Source organism: Lethenteron reissneri, chromosome 32 (assembly GCF_015708825.2).
Source record: "Lethenteron reissneri isolate LAM-NWPU_2019-01 chromosome 32, ASM1570882v1, whole genome shotgun sequence".
Lineage (NCBI taxonomy): Eukaryota > Metazoa > Chordata > Hyperoartia > Petromyzontiformes > Petromyzontidae > Lethenteron > Lethenteron reissneri.
The window spans coordinates 6,804,836-6,819,080 of NC_083810.1; the positions used below are offsets into that span (position 1 = coordinate 6,804,836).

At 50.4% G+C, this 14,245-nt stretch overlaps 1 protein-coding gene across 1 annotated transcript in view; it reads left to right on the plus strand.

Annotated features, from left to right (window-relative positions):
• LOC133349946 (protocadherin-9-like) overlaps nt 1-14,245 on the plus strand; it is a 131,884-nt gene that overhangs the window by 60,387 nt on the left and 57,252 nt on the right. The window contains 1 exon segment of the mRNA XM_061563842.1: nt 4,871-5,282. Coding sequence (XP_061419826.1) covers nt 4,871-5,282 — 412 coding nt within the window.

A 14,245-nucleotide genomic window follows, 5' to 3' on the forward strand; every position in this document is an offset into this window, starting at 1 on the left:
TGAGAACACACCTGGCCGGTTCAACTTGGCTTGCCAATTTATGAGCGGGTGGTGCAGCGGTTCGGACAATGAGCTGCGAACTCGGCGACCCGAGTTCGATTCTTGGCCACGGCTAGCATCGGTGGTGAACGATATAAGAACTGGCTCTGCCCTCCCCATCCTCGCCAACCCACGCTGACCAACGCGCGGCACTGGCAATCAATATTTTTCTATTAATTGGTCCATTCTTGTATCTCTCCAATCCGGCATTTACGGCGTGATTGATTTAGTGTGGAACATACAGATTGCATATTGATGTCTATGGTTATTGTTATAATTTTACCGCTCCAAAATATCCATTGGAAAAACAATATCCGTTGTTGTGCTGTACTTCAATGCTCTATTCTCCTCGCCTTCACCGACCCGCAATTGATCGGTGCAGTGAAGTATGGTGAAAAAACCCACAAATACTCCCCCATACTGACATGGGTGGGGAGGTGCTCATCTTTGGGTGGATGGAGAATAGCTGAATTGTACTCTTAAAAATCTCATCACTGGAACATTGTTTTTCCCTTTCTCTCTTTTAGCACAAAAAAGTGCTTGTGTATATATAATTAAGAGTAAAAAAAAAAAATCAGGTCCTGCAGGTATATTTGTTTCCAACAAAGGAGCCTATTTCTCCCACCCGTGCTGGCAATTTACAACCTTCACCGGAACCCGTTAAAACAAGTTCACAGTCAAATCTCCACACCCCCAAACAACAACAGAGCACACGTTTAAGAGAAAATCGCACTGCTTCCGATATTTATCATCTCAACCCACGGGGGGGGGGGGGGGGTGGTGGTGTGGTGGTGGTGCACTGCTGGAGAGGCGAGAGTTTGTGTGTGTGTGTGTACAACATCTCCGCTCTTTGGGGAAACTTCATCACGTTCTGGAAATAATTTGCAGTGAATTAGCCGAGGCTTTAATGAGCAGACACTGAAGCGGCATGCGAGCGCACTCCATTACGGGGGGGGCGGGCGGGGAAGGTGGAGGGATTGGGGGGCTGGCAGGGCCCCACCGCTCACTTGGCCACTTTAGTTCTGCGCCTGCAGTTGCTATGTTCTGGGTTGCTTAGCCCTTCCTAGGCGCCCGCATGCGGTACAGGGGTGCCGCTTATGTGTTCTTTTCTACCCCCCCTCCCACCCCCGATGGATTTGTGAGCACTTAACGTGCTCACAACGTGCTCACAAATCCGTCTTTCTCTTCCTTTCTTCGTGCGAATTTCACGAGAGCTGTCCACGGGTGCCCAAAACGAACGCTTCCTATGTATGTATTAAGCATATACATACGGACCGTTCGTGGGGGGGGGGGGGTGTGCACGTTAGTGCCGCACTAACGTGCCCCGATTGCCTGGGAGAGCGTCAACGACCCACACCACCTTAGTTGGAGACTCTTCAGCGCAGAATGTGAAAGAAAAAAAAGTGACGCACATTATTTTCATTATTTATTTTGAGCACAAACGATCGTCTGGACTCAGCAGTGGGAGGGATTGGGGGAGGTTTTCCGTCACACACAACAACACGACAGAGTTGCCCCTCTGAGCAGTGCGGTCGCTAATAGGGGTGCGCAGGCGGTGCAACTGCACTTGGGCACCACGGGTTTGACCGAAATCCGACAGGGGAGAGGGATGTGGAGGGGGGTCCCATTTAATTCCTCGCAGAATGGCCTATGCCAACAACGCTGCACAATCGGATACAGTCCTCAACGTCGTCGTCATCATCATCATCATCAGCCATGGTCAATCTACTGCTGGATAACGGCCTCCTCCAAGCTGCCATGCAGCACCTCTCACTATCCTGCCATTGTAACCCTGTGCTGTGCCATCGTGTCGTCGTGTTGTGTAGTTTTGTTTGTGTCATTCTGTCGTCGTGTCGCTGTGACGTCATGTCGTCTCGTCGTGTCGTCGTTTCGTTGTCTCGTGTCTTTGTGTCGTCGTGTCGTTGTGTCGCTGTGACGTAATTTCGTGTCGTTGTGTCGTTGTCTCCTGTGGTTGTGTCGTCATATCGTTGTCGCTGTGACGTCATTTCGTGTCGTCGTTTCGTTGTCTCGTGTCTTTGTGTCGTCATATCGTTGTGTCGCTGTGACGTCATTTCGTGTCGTTGTGTCGTTGTCTCCTGTGGTTGTGTCGTCATATCGTTGTGTCGCTGTGACGTCATTTCGTGTCGTTGTGTCGTTGTCTCCTGTGGTTGTGTCAATTCGTTGTGTCGCTGTGACGTCATTTCGTGTCGTTGTGTCGTTGTCTCCTGTGGTTGTGTCGTCATGTCGTTGTGTCATCGTCTCGCGTCGTCATATCGAGTCGTGGTGCAGTTGTGCCATTGGGTGGGTGATGTTTTCGTGGAGCGTTATCGCGACGCGTTGTATTTCCTTTGCGTACCTGTGGTTTTCTTTCATTGCTTTTACGTCTTCCAAACTCTGGAGCACTGAGCTCTGTATCTGGGGGAAAATACCCCCCCCTCCACCCCCCACTGAAATACAAGCTCATGGATTATGTTTCGTGGGAATTTTTAGCGCAGGGTTGGATTGTTTCCACCCCCCCCCCCCCCATTCTTTATTCAGAAAATGAAATGATATATATATATGAAAAACAACGGTAGAACAATTGAAAGCTGTCAAGGAACTGCTGCGAAAATATGACACCCAGTCAAGATAATTTCATCCTTCAGCTCAATTTGCACTGCCTACCACTTAAAACAAGGCACCTCTGCTGCTCACGGTCACCATGCAGTGCGTCTCATATCCAGCTCTCCTTGGCAGTCCGACTTAGAAGGTGTGCCGTAGCGTGCCTTAACAGGTGCTCGCTGACAGCACTTGCCTTCAGATAGACGCCCCCATATGCTCGCAGAGAGACCCATTGAGACCCATGGACTCCACGTGGAATCCTCCGACCGGTTGTCTCTGTTCAGCGTTTCGGGGATGATGTCGCGTTCAGAGACGCCGTTTCAATCCGCATCGTATTGTCATCGTATTGGCAAAGGCGCAGCCCTGCAATTTCTATCTCACGCCACTGCCGGCAGAAGGATTTCGGCTTTAAGGAGCTCCAAAGAGCCCCCCTCCTCTCTCAAAGGGTGCTGCCGTGATGGACCAGTTGGCACCCTCCAGGGCTTGCTCGCCGGTTCGATTTCCTGGTGTTCGCAGTTGAAACACCTGGGTACGTTTCGTTTTCTCCAGTCCGCCTCCCTCACCGCCGTCAGACTGTCCACCCACGGTCAGTCGAACGGCAGGTCGTGTGCGGTGACCAGCATGGTAGAGGAGGCGGACAAACCCTCTCGCTTCAGTGGAGACCCGTTTACCAGCAGTGGTGTGAGCACAACAATTGCACGGCTGCACCTTTACCGACAACAAAGTGGGCTTGGTGATGAGAGAGTTCAGGCGAGGGAGAATTCAGGTGCTGAGGGACAATTCATCTGCCAGAGCATCTTACAAATTGATTCATTTTAACGTGCTTGCCCTGTCACGTTCAGTGACATGTTGATAGTTTTTGCCTGCGCTAATTGTGCGCGGGTGAAATTGACTTCATGAACGAGGTCAGCTCAGATTGTTTCCCTCACAGGAATGGCTGTCTGCCTGTCTGCATCAAAAGCGAGTCCATTGATATTTCTCTTTTTTTTGCCAGAGGGATTTTTTGTTGTTTCATTGGAATAAATCCAATTTAAAGCATACATATTTCATTCGAAAAAAAAAAAATCCACTAACAAATAGAAGCCAACGAAAATCTATCAAATTCATATGTATCGGGCCAATAGCGGCATTGACTTGTGTGCACGCGCGCGCTCGCGCGTGTGCGGTTTTCGCGTAGCTTAATATTGCATCGCGCAAAGCGATCCCTCCTGCCTCCGTGCCCATCGATTTAGCTCCCACACCGCAGCACGTGGTCCTCCCTGCAACCGTGCAGCAGCAGCAGCAGCGCTGCTCCCATTTCGCTGCCGTTTAACTCGCGCCGTCGTCGCGCACGCGCGCGTAACAAAACCCACCTCTTTTTTTTTTTACGATCGACGTCGAAAATGTCCGCGGATAATTCCGGCAGAACGCCGGCGAAGCCACCGGCGGTAGCAGCGACGGCGGCAGCGGCGGCATCGTTGTCGTAGTCGTGCGGTGTTCAGTTGGGGGAAAATGCGCACAAACTGATTACGCGTTGCTGCGGGGCATTATGGGTAGACGCATATTACGACTACGAGCAGAACTCCGTGTGTAGTGTTGTGTGCCATGATGAGACCCAGACGGTGGAAACCAGTCCACAATTTGTCAGTTCAACAGCGTTCATTCGGGGCAAGGCTGAACTCTGCTGATGAAACAGTGTATGTCGAAACTGGTCGAGTGTTTGCCGGTACTGAATCAATACTGCTGAAATGATTCGCTCCCAGAAGACCATGGGGTGGATGGTTTGTGTAAAGAATACTTTCACGTATTTTGTTTACGTAGAGGGACGGATATGAGAAGGAGACATATTAATCTGCAAACCTATGTCCCTAGCTATGACTCAAGCACCCGAGCGTGGAGTGCAGGGTTGAGAGGTGAATGAGTGGGATCAGATGGGACTGTGGAATTTGTTTTTCATGCACCTGTTCTAGGGCAGACAACTTTAGAGATATTATGTAAATATCTATATACACAGTGTTAACTGCATCCAGTAATGGTATCACATCAAGCACACACCACTGTTGGATGCATATTTTTTCATGAAAGTGGCGGAAAGTTATTTAACCTGTCTGTGCATTCTGTCTGTCACTCTCCCCCACCATTTTTTGTGCTTTCCTTCATCTCTTCTCTCCTGTTCCTCTTTCTATCTGGACCCCATTCTCTATCTCTCTCTCTCTCTTTGCGGTCCCCTACTTCCTTGCCTGTGCAACAGCAACAGCAGCAACAGCAGCAGCAACAGCAGCAGCAGGCTTCGCGACGGGTGAAGTTCATGCTGGAGGATGGCGGCACCCGCCAAGAGTGCTGTGACTCATCACTGCAGAGTGTGGCGGACAGTGGCCTCGGAGACCCCGAGGCCACCACCACCACCACGGCGACTACCGCGGCTGTCAGCAGCGGCAGCGGCAGCAGCGCTAGCACGGCCAGTATGGCCAGCACCAGCGCCGTAGCCGCGGGGGTCGGCATCCTCGGCGTCGCTGGGACAGCGGTGGGCCCGGCCGGGCCTGGCGGCGTCCTGGCTGGCGGGCTGTCCGCCGCGGGGGTGGCCAAGCTGCCGGGGTCTCAGCTGACGGCGCCGCTGCTCGCCGATTCCCACTACGAGCGCACGACGCCGGACGGATGCACCGGTGAGACCGATCACCACCCCTGAAAACGGTACGGCACCGAGCTTCGAGCGCCCTTTGCTCACCGCATTCCTGACCACTCCGCGGGACAAACAGTTTACGTTTCGACCGCGCTTTATCATCGGCTGTTTTTCTTTTCTGCCCTTTGTTTTGTTTTGTTCTTCATCGGTCGTTAAAAAGTGAGGCCGTGCGGTGTTTATAAATTCCGCCCTGCGAAAAAACCGAAGCGAGGTGCACAGTTCCAAGACAAAGTTGGCAGATGCAGGCCTGCAAGCCATCAGCTTGAGAGCAGGAGCCCTGGATTTATGGAAGGGGCAGGCACGAGGCCAGGTCTCGGCTCAGATCTATAAACCACGTGTGTAATCACTCCCGGGTAATGTACACAAACATTCACTTATTGTGAGTCTGATGCGCAGGCCATAGGCTTGACATCCCCGTTTGTTTATAACCATCCGCAACAATTTGCCTCCATTGACCCGGGGGCCCGGATCAGACAGCGGTGAAGAGGGCCCTTGTGACCAGGTGTCCCTTTCCATCCCTCCAGGTCTGGCTTGCTTCAGTAACCACGCTTCAGACACCCAGCCCTGATCCCACAGCAGAGGAAGAGGGGGTGAGGAATGGTGAAAGGCAGGGCCCTGCTAGCCCAGGTCTTCACAACTTCCACACGGAGTGCCCGGGCGGACTGCACCAAACCTCGTTAATCCGGGGGGCAACGTTTTTCGGAGCCACGGGGAGTTCGTTTTCTCGCAGTGCGGTTGTTTGTGGCCCGAGTGATGTGCCCGGTCGTGGGGAATTAGTTTCGTGGAAGCAACACCCTGACGATGCACAACAGACGCCCTCGTGGCCTGCGAACGCATTGTCAGAAAAGCCCTCGTCTGCTGGTCATTTCGCGAATAACAAATTCATCCGCTTTTTATTGTCGCCGATAAAAGCGGTTATTGCAAACCGATTTTCGAGCGTTCATAGAGGGAAAGCATTTTCTTTACCGCCCCCCCCCCCCGAATGAAAATCCATACGTGTGTCAGCTCCATGTGCTTTCCACTACCCCCCCCCACCCCACCCGCTATGCACCACGATCCGCCCCGGTGTGAGCAGAGCGAACGGTAACGTATCTCACCGCCCGCGGCTCGCATCGCGTTCCAAGCTTTGATTGTGCATCCTGGTGGCGGTGGCGGCGGCATCGTCGTCATCGTCGTGTGAGTTTGCGCGAGCGGCGCTGGTGCGGGTGATGAATGAAGCGGCGTGTGTCCCTGTGCTCGTTCTGTCGCTGCCTCCGTCCCCCCCCTCTCCTCTCGTCTCACTGCGGTGGCGAGATGTTAACTCCCTCGCCTGGTATACAGGATGTCGTGGGTTTGATCCCGAGCCTGACGCCTGCTGTATATTTGGAGTTTGCGTGGTCTCTCTCCCCGTGGTCATGTGGATTTTTCTGCTGGTCTTCCGATTTTTCCCCTCCCATTTTAATTCAACATCACGCATTTTGAGTATTTGACTGCCACAAATTTGCATATTATGCACCACTTCGCTGAGCTATCATTTGTGGGCAGGTCACATCTGAAAAAGAGATATATAGCTCAGTTTGCTATATAAAATAAAATGTTTTTTATAATTTAGTCTTGCCGATCTGCGTGCTGATGGCGCATTTAGCACTCATGCCACCTAATGGCGTCGCGTGAGGAGTTGATGTAGTAGTAATAGCAAAACGTTACATTTCTAAAGTACTTTTCTGCAAGGTACTCATAGCGCTTTCGATACAAAGACAAAGACTCACCGTATAAATAGGCTGTTGGGGCGAGTGCTGCTAGGCTGGCATGGCACACGAAAGTGTGGGTGGTCAGCACCACGCCTGGCCACCCTCTCCCTAGTGGCGATGTTTACTACACACCGTACCAGGTACTCATTTGAAGCTGAGCGCTTTCTCCACATGACACACACACACACCGTCCGATCACAGCCACATGACCGCAGGCCTTCACACTGCCGTCCCTCCCGAGTCCCAGCAATCTGCCGCCGCCCAGGGCAAAATGCCGACTTTGCCTCTGCGCCCAAAGTTGGCGCTTCCACGTTGCCCGCCCCGCTCGCCCCCCCGCACAGCCAACTGCCGACGCTTTCCCCTCTCTGTAGCCCTCCACTCAGTGGGCTCCTCCGTCCAGCGAGGCCCCCTGTCGCGGTTGCATCGCCTTGCGCACACGACGGCGACGACGGCCGCCGACGCCGCTGTGTAGGTCTCACCTACAGGCCCCCCCCCCCCACCGACGCCAATCACGCTCCCCCCAGACCCGCTTCGCGAAAACGCGGCGCGGCGAAGCGCGCGGTGGCGTCTCTTGAATGGACCCTTTCTGCCCGGCGATGATGTAGCGCTCGAGGCCGCATTAGGGAAGTTGGCTAATGAGACGCTCGGCAGGGCTCTGTGGGACGCTGGCCGGGTCTGCGAGCTCGCACGGGTAATGACCGATTCGCCAGAGCACGGCCCAGGACATTACATCTGTTCAGCGGTTCGATGACGCTCGCACTTTTTAAATAAATCGCAGCAATTGCGACGGTGCTGATCTAGGAGTGTAATTTGGAGACCTTTTTTTTCGTCTAAAAACTATTTATTACAAAGCAATTTTCCACCTTTCCTATATTCCTGCCCCTACCACTTCCACCTTATGCCCCACACCCCCCTCCCCCCATGCAATAACCTCTGGGTTGCTATTGAATGTTAATCTACACGCGTGGCCGGTGTGTAAGTTCTTAGTGCATAGGTCACTATGTATTCAACAGAGCCAATAGCTCTCTCATGTGTTTTTTGGGTTGTGCCGCGTTTTGCGCATACGTGTTGTCCAGCGTTTCGCTCCACGTGATGGGACCTTCTTCCAGAAACCGAACTCGGTCTGGTCCCTGAGGACCGAAACGTCGTACGTCATGATAAAAAAAACGCAGTGCGACCCGAAAAGCACGACGGAGAGACGCAGAGCGCAATCGCAAAAACTCGCGCAGGGGTTTAGCGGAGCCCCATCGCCACGGGATTGGGATTCGTTTGATGTGAGGACGGGCGTGTGCACGGTGTTTGACAACAAAAAAATCTACATCTTCTGGTTTTCAATAAAATAATAATCATAATTATTATAATTTAACTTTAACTTCTTACCATGGCCGTGACAATGGCTGTCGGGTCTTGGGCGTAGGCACCCCGGCGGACAGCTGCCAATGAGCGACCCTTACCACCACCATTGTCACCATCGCTCCATTCGCTGTCATCGCCACCGTGACCCCCGCTGCTTGCCAATCATTTACGCGTCGCTGGCCGCTGAACGGCGCGTCGGGGTAACATCATTAATAGCGTCAAAAAAAGTAAACTCTCCTGCCTCACTTTTTCAACCGCATGGCTGATCAAAGTTTTCATCAAATTATGCCGATATTAAAGCTCTAGTGGAGGGCGAAGGATGGCGACGAGATAATTGCTCTGCCCGTGGAGTGGAATGCGGGCGTCCTGTCAATTGCTTTAATCCATCGCCATGAGAGCAGCTGGTGAGAGGACGTCAGTTCATGCGGTGCCAAAGGACGCTGCTTTCACAGAGCTCCTGCCAAGGTGCTGCCAACAATTACCATAAGGCTTCTGATACCGGGGACCGTGCCAATGCCTTTTCTAAATTTGATGATATATCTCTATTTTATCCGTATACCTTTGCACGTCTTATCGGAGGTTTTCAAAGCTTGCACGCATTGCCTTGTCCATCTTGTCTTTTATAATTAGCGGTCGGGCAGATTTAATGGTCAGTCTTGCATCGTTGGCAATTGGTAGCAACTTTGGCAAATTTCGGATGAATCTTCTTTGTGTTTTTTTTTTGGCTGCACTAACAAACGGTGCATTGCTTCATCCGACTTGTGCACCCATCCACTTGTGAAGAAGTCTGCCGATGAATACAGCAGCTTGCGTTGAGCAGACAGCGAACAAACGGATTCCTTTACGATGGCAACGTGTGACGCTGGCGCTAGCGCACCGTGTCGACGCCACGTTTGGGTCGTGCAGGACTGTGATCGCAGGCACTCCACGTTCCGTTACTTCTCCACCCTGGTGGTGTTGCCGCTGGCCCATTGGGGGCCCTAAGCAGACCATTCTCTTTGGTTCCCCTTCCCCATTCCCCCATGCAATTAATACAATCCTCGTGAGATGTCAGAACATATGCATGCATAAGACTGAGATGTAGTGGGTTGAGAGAAGAACAATGCAGTGAGAAATATTCATTGGCTTTTATGTTCATGGATTGTTTTATGTTGATTCGATAATTAATTGGTGCACCCTTCTTTAATAAATCCAGAGGCCGCCTGCACTGCTTGGGTCACTGAGCTCTTGCTTGGCGTGCTTATGCAGTGCCCCCCCTTGTTATCACATGGAACCCGGCCTCAATTAAAAAGTGATTGTGAGTGAAATCCGCTTTATTTTACACTGGCAACAGAGGACAGATCAAATGGTAGCTACGCAACAGAGTGCAATTTATGTTCAAACATACTGCAATGGATGTGCCAGTCAGGCTGTAATCAGTCATAATGGGGTTCAGAGGAAAAAAAAGTATCTGTTAAAAATTATAAAATAAAATTGCCTACAATATACAGAGTACAGTCCACAGAGTGCAGTGCATTGATTGACTGTTTTTGTATTCATATATTAAAGGCATTGACGCCTTCCCTAAGCACTTTCAGAAACGGTCCATTTCTACAATCCAATACCGAACAAGAGAGGGGTGTTGTTTTTGGTGGTAAAAACCGGGCAAAGTTTAAAATAGCAATCCAGAAGTGTGTGGGTCTTCTGACACGTGCACAGGGTAGGGATATGCTCCCGATTTTTAGATTGATCTGAAAAAAAAATAGAAAATCAGGGGTAGATATGGAATTCAGGGCTATTTGAAAAAAAAAATCGGATTATTCCAGGGAAGGAAGTGAAGTCACAAATAAAACAATGCAACACATTTGCCGATATCACATCTTTAAAAAGAAAACAAACATATATAAAATATTATTGGTTCTTTTGGTAAAGTCATGAAAAAAAATGTCCCTTGTACGTGACTTTACCGAAAGAACAAAGAATATGAATCCCTGCAGTCACAAAATGGCCTTCTTCATAGCGTGCAGATGAATATGACATCATTTCTGATGTTTTCCTCCCGAAAATGGTGTCACGCGGCGTCCAGTGACATCCTCTTCGTCACCCTAAAGACACAAAAACACAAAACGCAATGTGCTGTTAAGAAGTGCCATTGCCCGCAACATCGCCACTTCAAAATCTTTCGTCACAAAATATATATAGGTCAAAGTGCAGGCTCTGCAATCTCCTGCTCACGCCTTGTTGGCTCAAGGGCTTAGATGGAGGCTGTATTTGTCCAACTCTTAGATGCCCACCAGACGTCTTGGAAGAGGTTGGGGTACCCACCCTTTACCCCACCGCACACGACCTGTCAATCGATCTGTGGCGTAACCGATCCACACTGCTGGGTGGGCAGAGGTGGCGGGAGGGGAAGATGTAAGAAACTTGCGCCACCTTTTCAGCAGAATCGCAAAGTGCAGTGCGCTAACCCACGACTCCATGGGAGCTTTACCAAAGAAATAACGAAGAGAGCCGGCATTAAATCACGAAGGGGGAGGGGGGGGGGCAGCAGCGGCGGTGGATGAGGTGCAGTGCTCCGGTACGCGTGACCGGGCCGGCAGGTCGTGAACCCCTGCTGCCAGGGGTCAGGCGCGCACGGCAGGCGGAGGGGGGGGGGGGGTCAGGGGGCCCGGAGCTCGTTACTGTGCGGAGCTGGCGCCGGGGATGAGAGGGATGCGGAGACCTCTGGAGGCCGGGGAGAGCGCGGGGGGGGGGGGGGGGGGCGGGGGGGGCATCTTCCCGCAATCAGCAGAGCACATGGCCCAGTCAGGGGTGGCCAGGGCCTTTCGGCGTGCACGTATTCGGAGAGGGGCAATTCATTTAGGAAATGCAATTGATGACTTGTCCCTGAAGTAGCAACGATTACATGCACCACACACGTACACACACAATATCTATATGCGTAATTACATACAGTATATTCTTTGACATGTATAGACATACGCAAAGACAAAGATCCCCTGTATGGCCTCAACAGACTGTTTCAGCGAGTACTGCAGGCACAATACACATTTTCAGGAACACGGAGAGAGAGTCGTACACAGGGTGAGTAGAAGACAGTTGAATATCCCCCGTCCCCAAAAAAAAATCAGCCGTTATATTACATTAGACCATTTATTTTTCATTGTTAAAGAAAACGTACAATTGTTTAAAATCACGAATTAGGCCCTGTGTGTGTATTTCAACGGAGATACATTTATTATTTACAGAACGAAAATTTATATGTACTCAACGAGTGACGTTTAACAATCGGTGTCCTCCAAACTGTTTACCTGTGTGTGCCACTGTGGCATTCCATTCGCGTGAACGATGGGTTAGCTGGGTCCCTTCACGGTGGCTTGTGATTCTTGTGGGCTTCGTGCGGGGTGAAGTGGGGGGTGAGCTCAAATATTGGAGACTGCCCCTCGTTGTGGGCAGCAGTCGTGGGAAGGGAAGCAGCATTAGGAGGCCGTGGCTTTTTCCCGCTGATGCCTCCCGCAAAGCCGCAACCGTCAGCCCACGTCACAAAAAGGGTGGCTTTCGTTTCGCTCCGTGTGTGGTTGTTTCCATCCTTCTAAGACAGTCCATCTTGCCGGCCTGTCTCTGTCTCTCTCTTAATCACTTATTATTATTCCTGTTTGGGTTTTTATTTGTGATGCACAAAACCACCGATGAATAGTCGTCTTGTCCTTTTCTGGCCTCCTCCTTCTATTTGGGGCGCCATGGTGACGCGATGTTAACTCCCTTGCCTGGTATACAGGAGGCAGAACCCAATGCTGACTCCTGTATATTTGGAGTTTTCGTGTTCTCCCCGTAGTTGCTTGGATTTCTTTTACCGGTTTTTCAATACACATTTAGGAACATGCATTTAAAATATTTGGCTGCTTTGAATTTCCACGTAATAAGCTACTTCGTTGAGTTATAATTTGTGGCCAGGTCGCTTCTGAAAAAGAGTTATGTAGCTCAGTGGGCCTTAGCTGGTAAAATAAAAGGAGTTTTAGTTTAGAGTTTATATTTTTGAATACATACTTTACAGAAATTCTGGACGGATTTTTGGGTCGTGTCGCGTTGGTGTCGTGCACTCTCCTCCACCCGACACTGCCAGTTAGTAAATTTGTCACGTTATGTGCAAATGTGCCAATTCATTCCAGTTTGTGCACACCAGTGAATAGGAGGGCGAGTGGCACCATTTAAGACAATCTGGGTTCAGACATTTCGCTGCCAAGGAGGGTGTACTATCCACATTTGAGTCATGCTCTATGACCTTATTACAAATCATAACATTGGTCACCAGATCCTACGTGTTAAATTTACATTTCACATGAATACAAAATAATTTGACATTCATTTTTTATGTCTTGACATTGAGCTTCGGCTTAATTTGTCGAGCAAACTTAAATGCAAATCGATGAAAACCGAACATCGCCCGCGACAATACAGCCCTGTCCGCCGTGGGATTCTTCACAAGCGGAGGGGCAGGTGATGATGTATAAGATGTGTGGCGCGCTCCGGTCACGTACATCATCCGCCATTACACCGTATAAATGGTCCCCCGCTTGCCCCAAAACTGATCATAAATCCATTGTGTGAGCCTGCTGCCGTTAAAGAGTCCGCCAAATTTGGTGAGTGTGTCGTTCTTTATCAGCCTTGTTTGCGCCCGAGCCCAGAGAGCAGTGCATTTCATAATTTTATTGCCAGTTTCCCGCCTCCCCACACCCCTACCCCCCCCCCCCCTCTAAAAAAGAAATAATAAAAGCCCCGTCGTTTTCCCCCGGAGGAGGTGAGATTAATGGTTGACGCTTTACGGTTGCTCAAAAGAATCCGGCACGCGACGCAGTCCGAGCGAGGAAGTCGCGTGCGCCAACGAGAGTGCAGGCGCGGGAATAGCAATGCGGTGGTAATTCAATCAGCGGTTTATTTCATTTTATTTATCACAGTCCCAGTCGAGTTTGGCGATGACAGCCCGTGGAGTTTTAGTCGAGTCTGAGTCTGCGGATTTAATTTCAGTCATTCTCTTAGTGTCGTACACTCAAGCTGTCAAACGCTTTTGCCAGACACTCTAAGTTATTAAATGTTAGTGTGAGGGGCGTACGATTCTCCTCTTCCACCTCCCCCACCCCACCCCACCTTCTTATTGTCAATGTATTCAATCAGTAAACTCAGTAAATATTTCGAAACACATACAAAGGCCAATGGCCATGTTTAGTCTTTCTCGGAGAACTACGCTCCCCTATAGCGCTACTAAATTATTATCTCAGTCTGTGTCTTCATTTGGACCTTCTTAATCTCGTCTCGTCTCGTCACAGTCGGGCGCGCTTTGGTCATCGCCACGCTCGGTGATTGTCATCGACGATCAGTCATCATTGACTACATGAAAACAGAAACACTTTTTTTAGTCACAAATGTAATAATCTAATCTGATAATCGCACCGACGCGTAGGGTGCACAGCTCATGACGCCAGACCACACTTGATTGATGGTCCAGGACCGTGTCACTTCAGTCACGAGCTCGCCGGCGTTCAGTCGCCTCCTAATCTCTCTCCTAACGCTACTACCACGTTTACTTTTGCAGCGAACTTCAACGTTGATTTCTCCACTCATGTTGGACCCACTGTGTCGTCTCATCCACAACAAAACACCCAATCACTCACTCACTCACTCACCACTCTTTGGGGCTCACAATGCTTCTCTTCTGCTTCATCCCTCTTACTGCTTCACTTCCCTCCCATCGTCTCTTTTAACAAGTTCCCATGTTGCTCAGGACACATTGTTATCTATTCCAACTTTAATAGTGCTGTTTGTCGATGGCCACTTAGGGGCCGTACTTGTACTCAGCAACTGTGATTGGAAAAACAAACGCAAA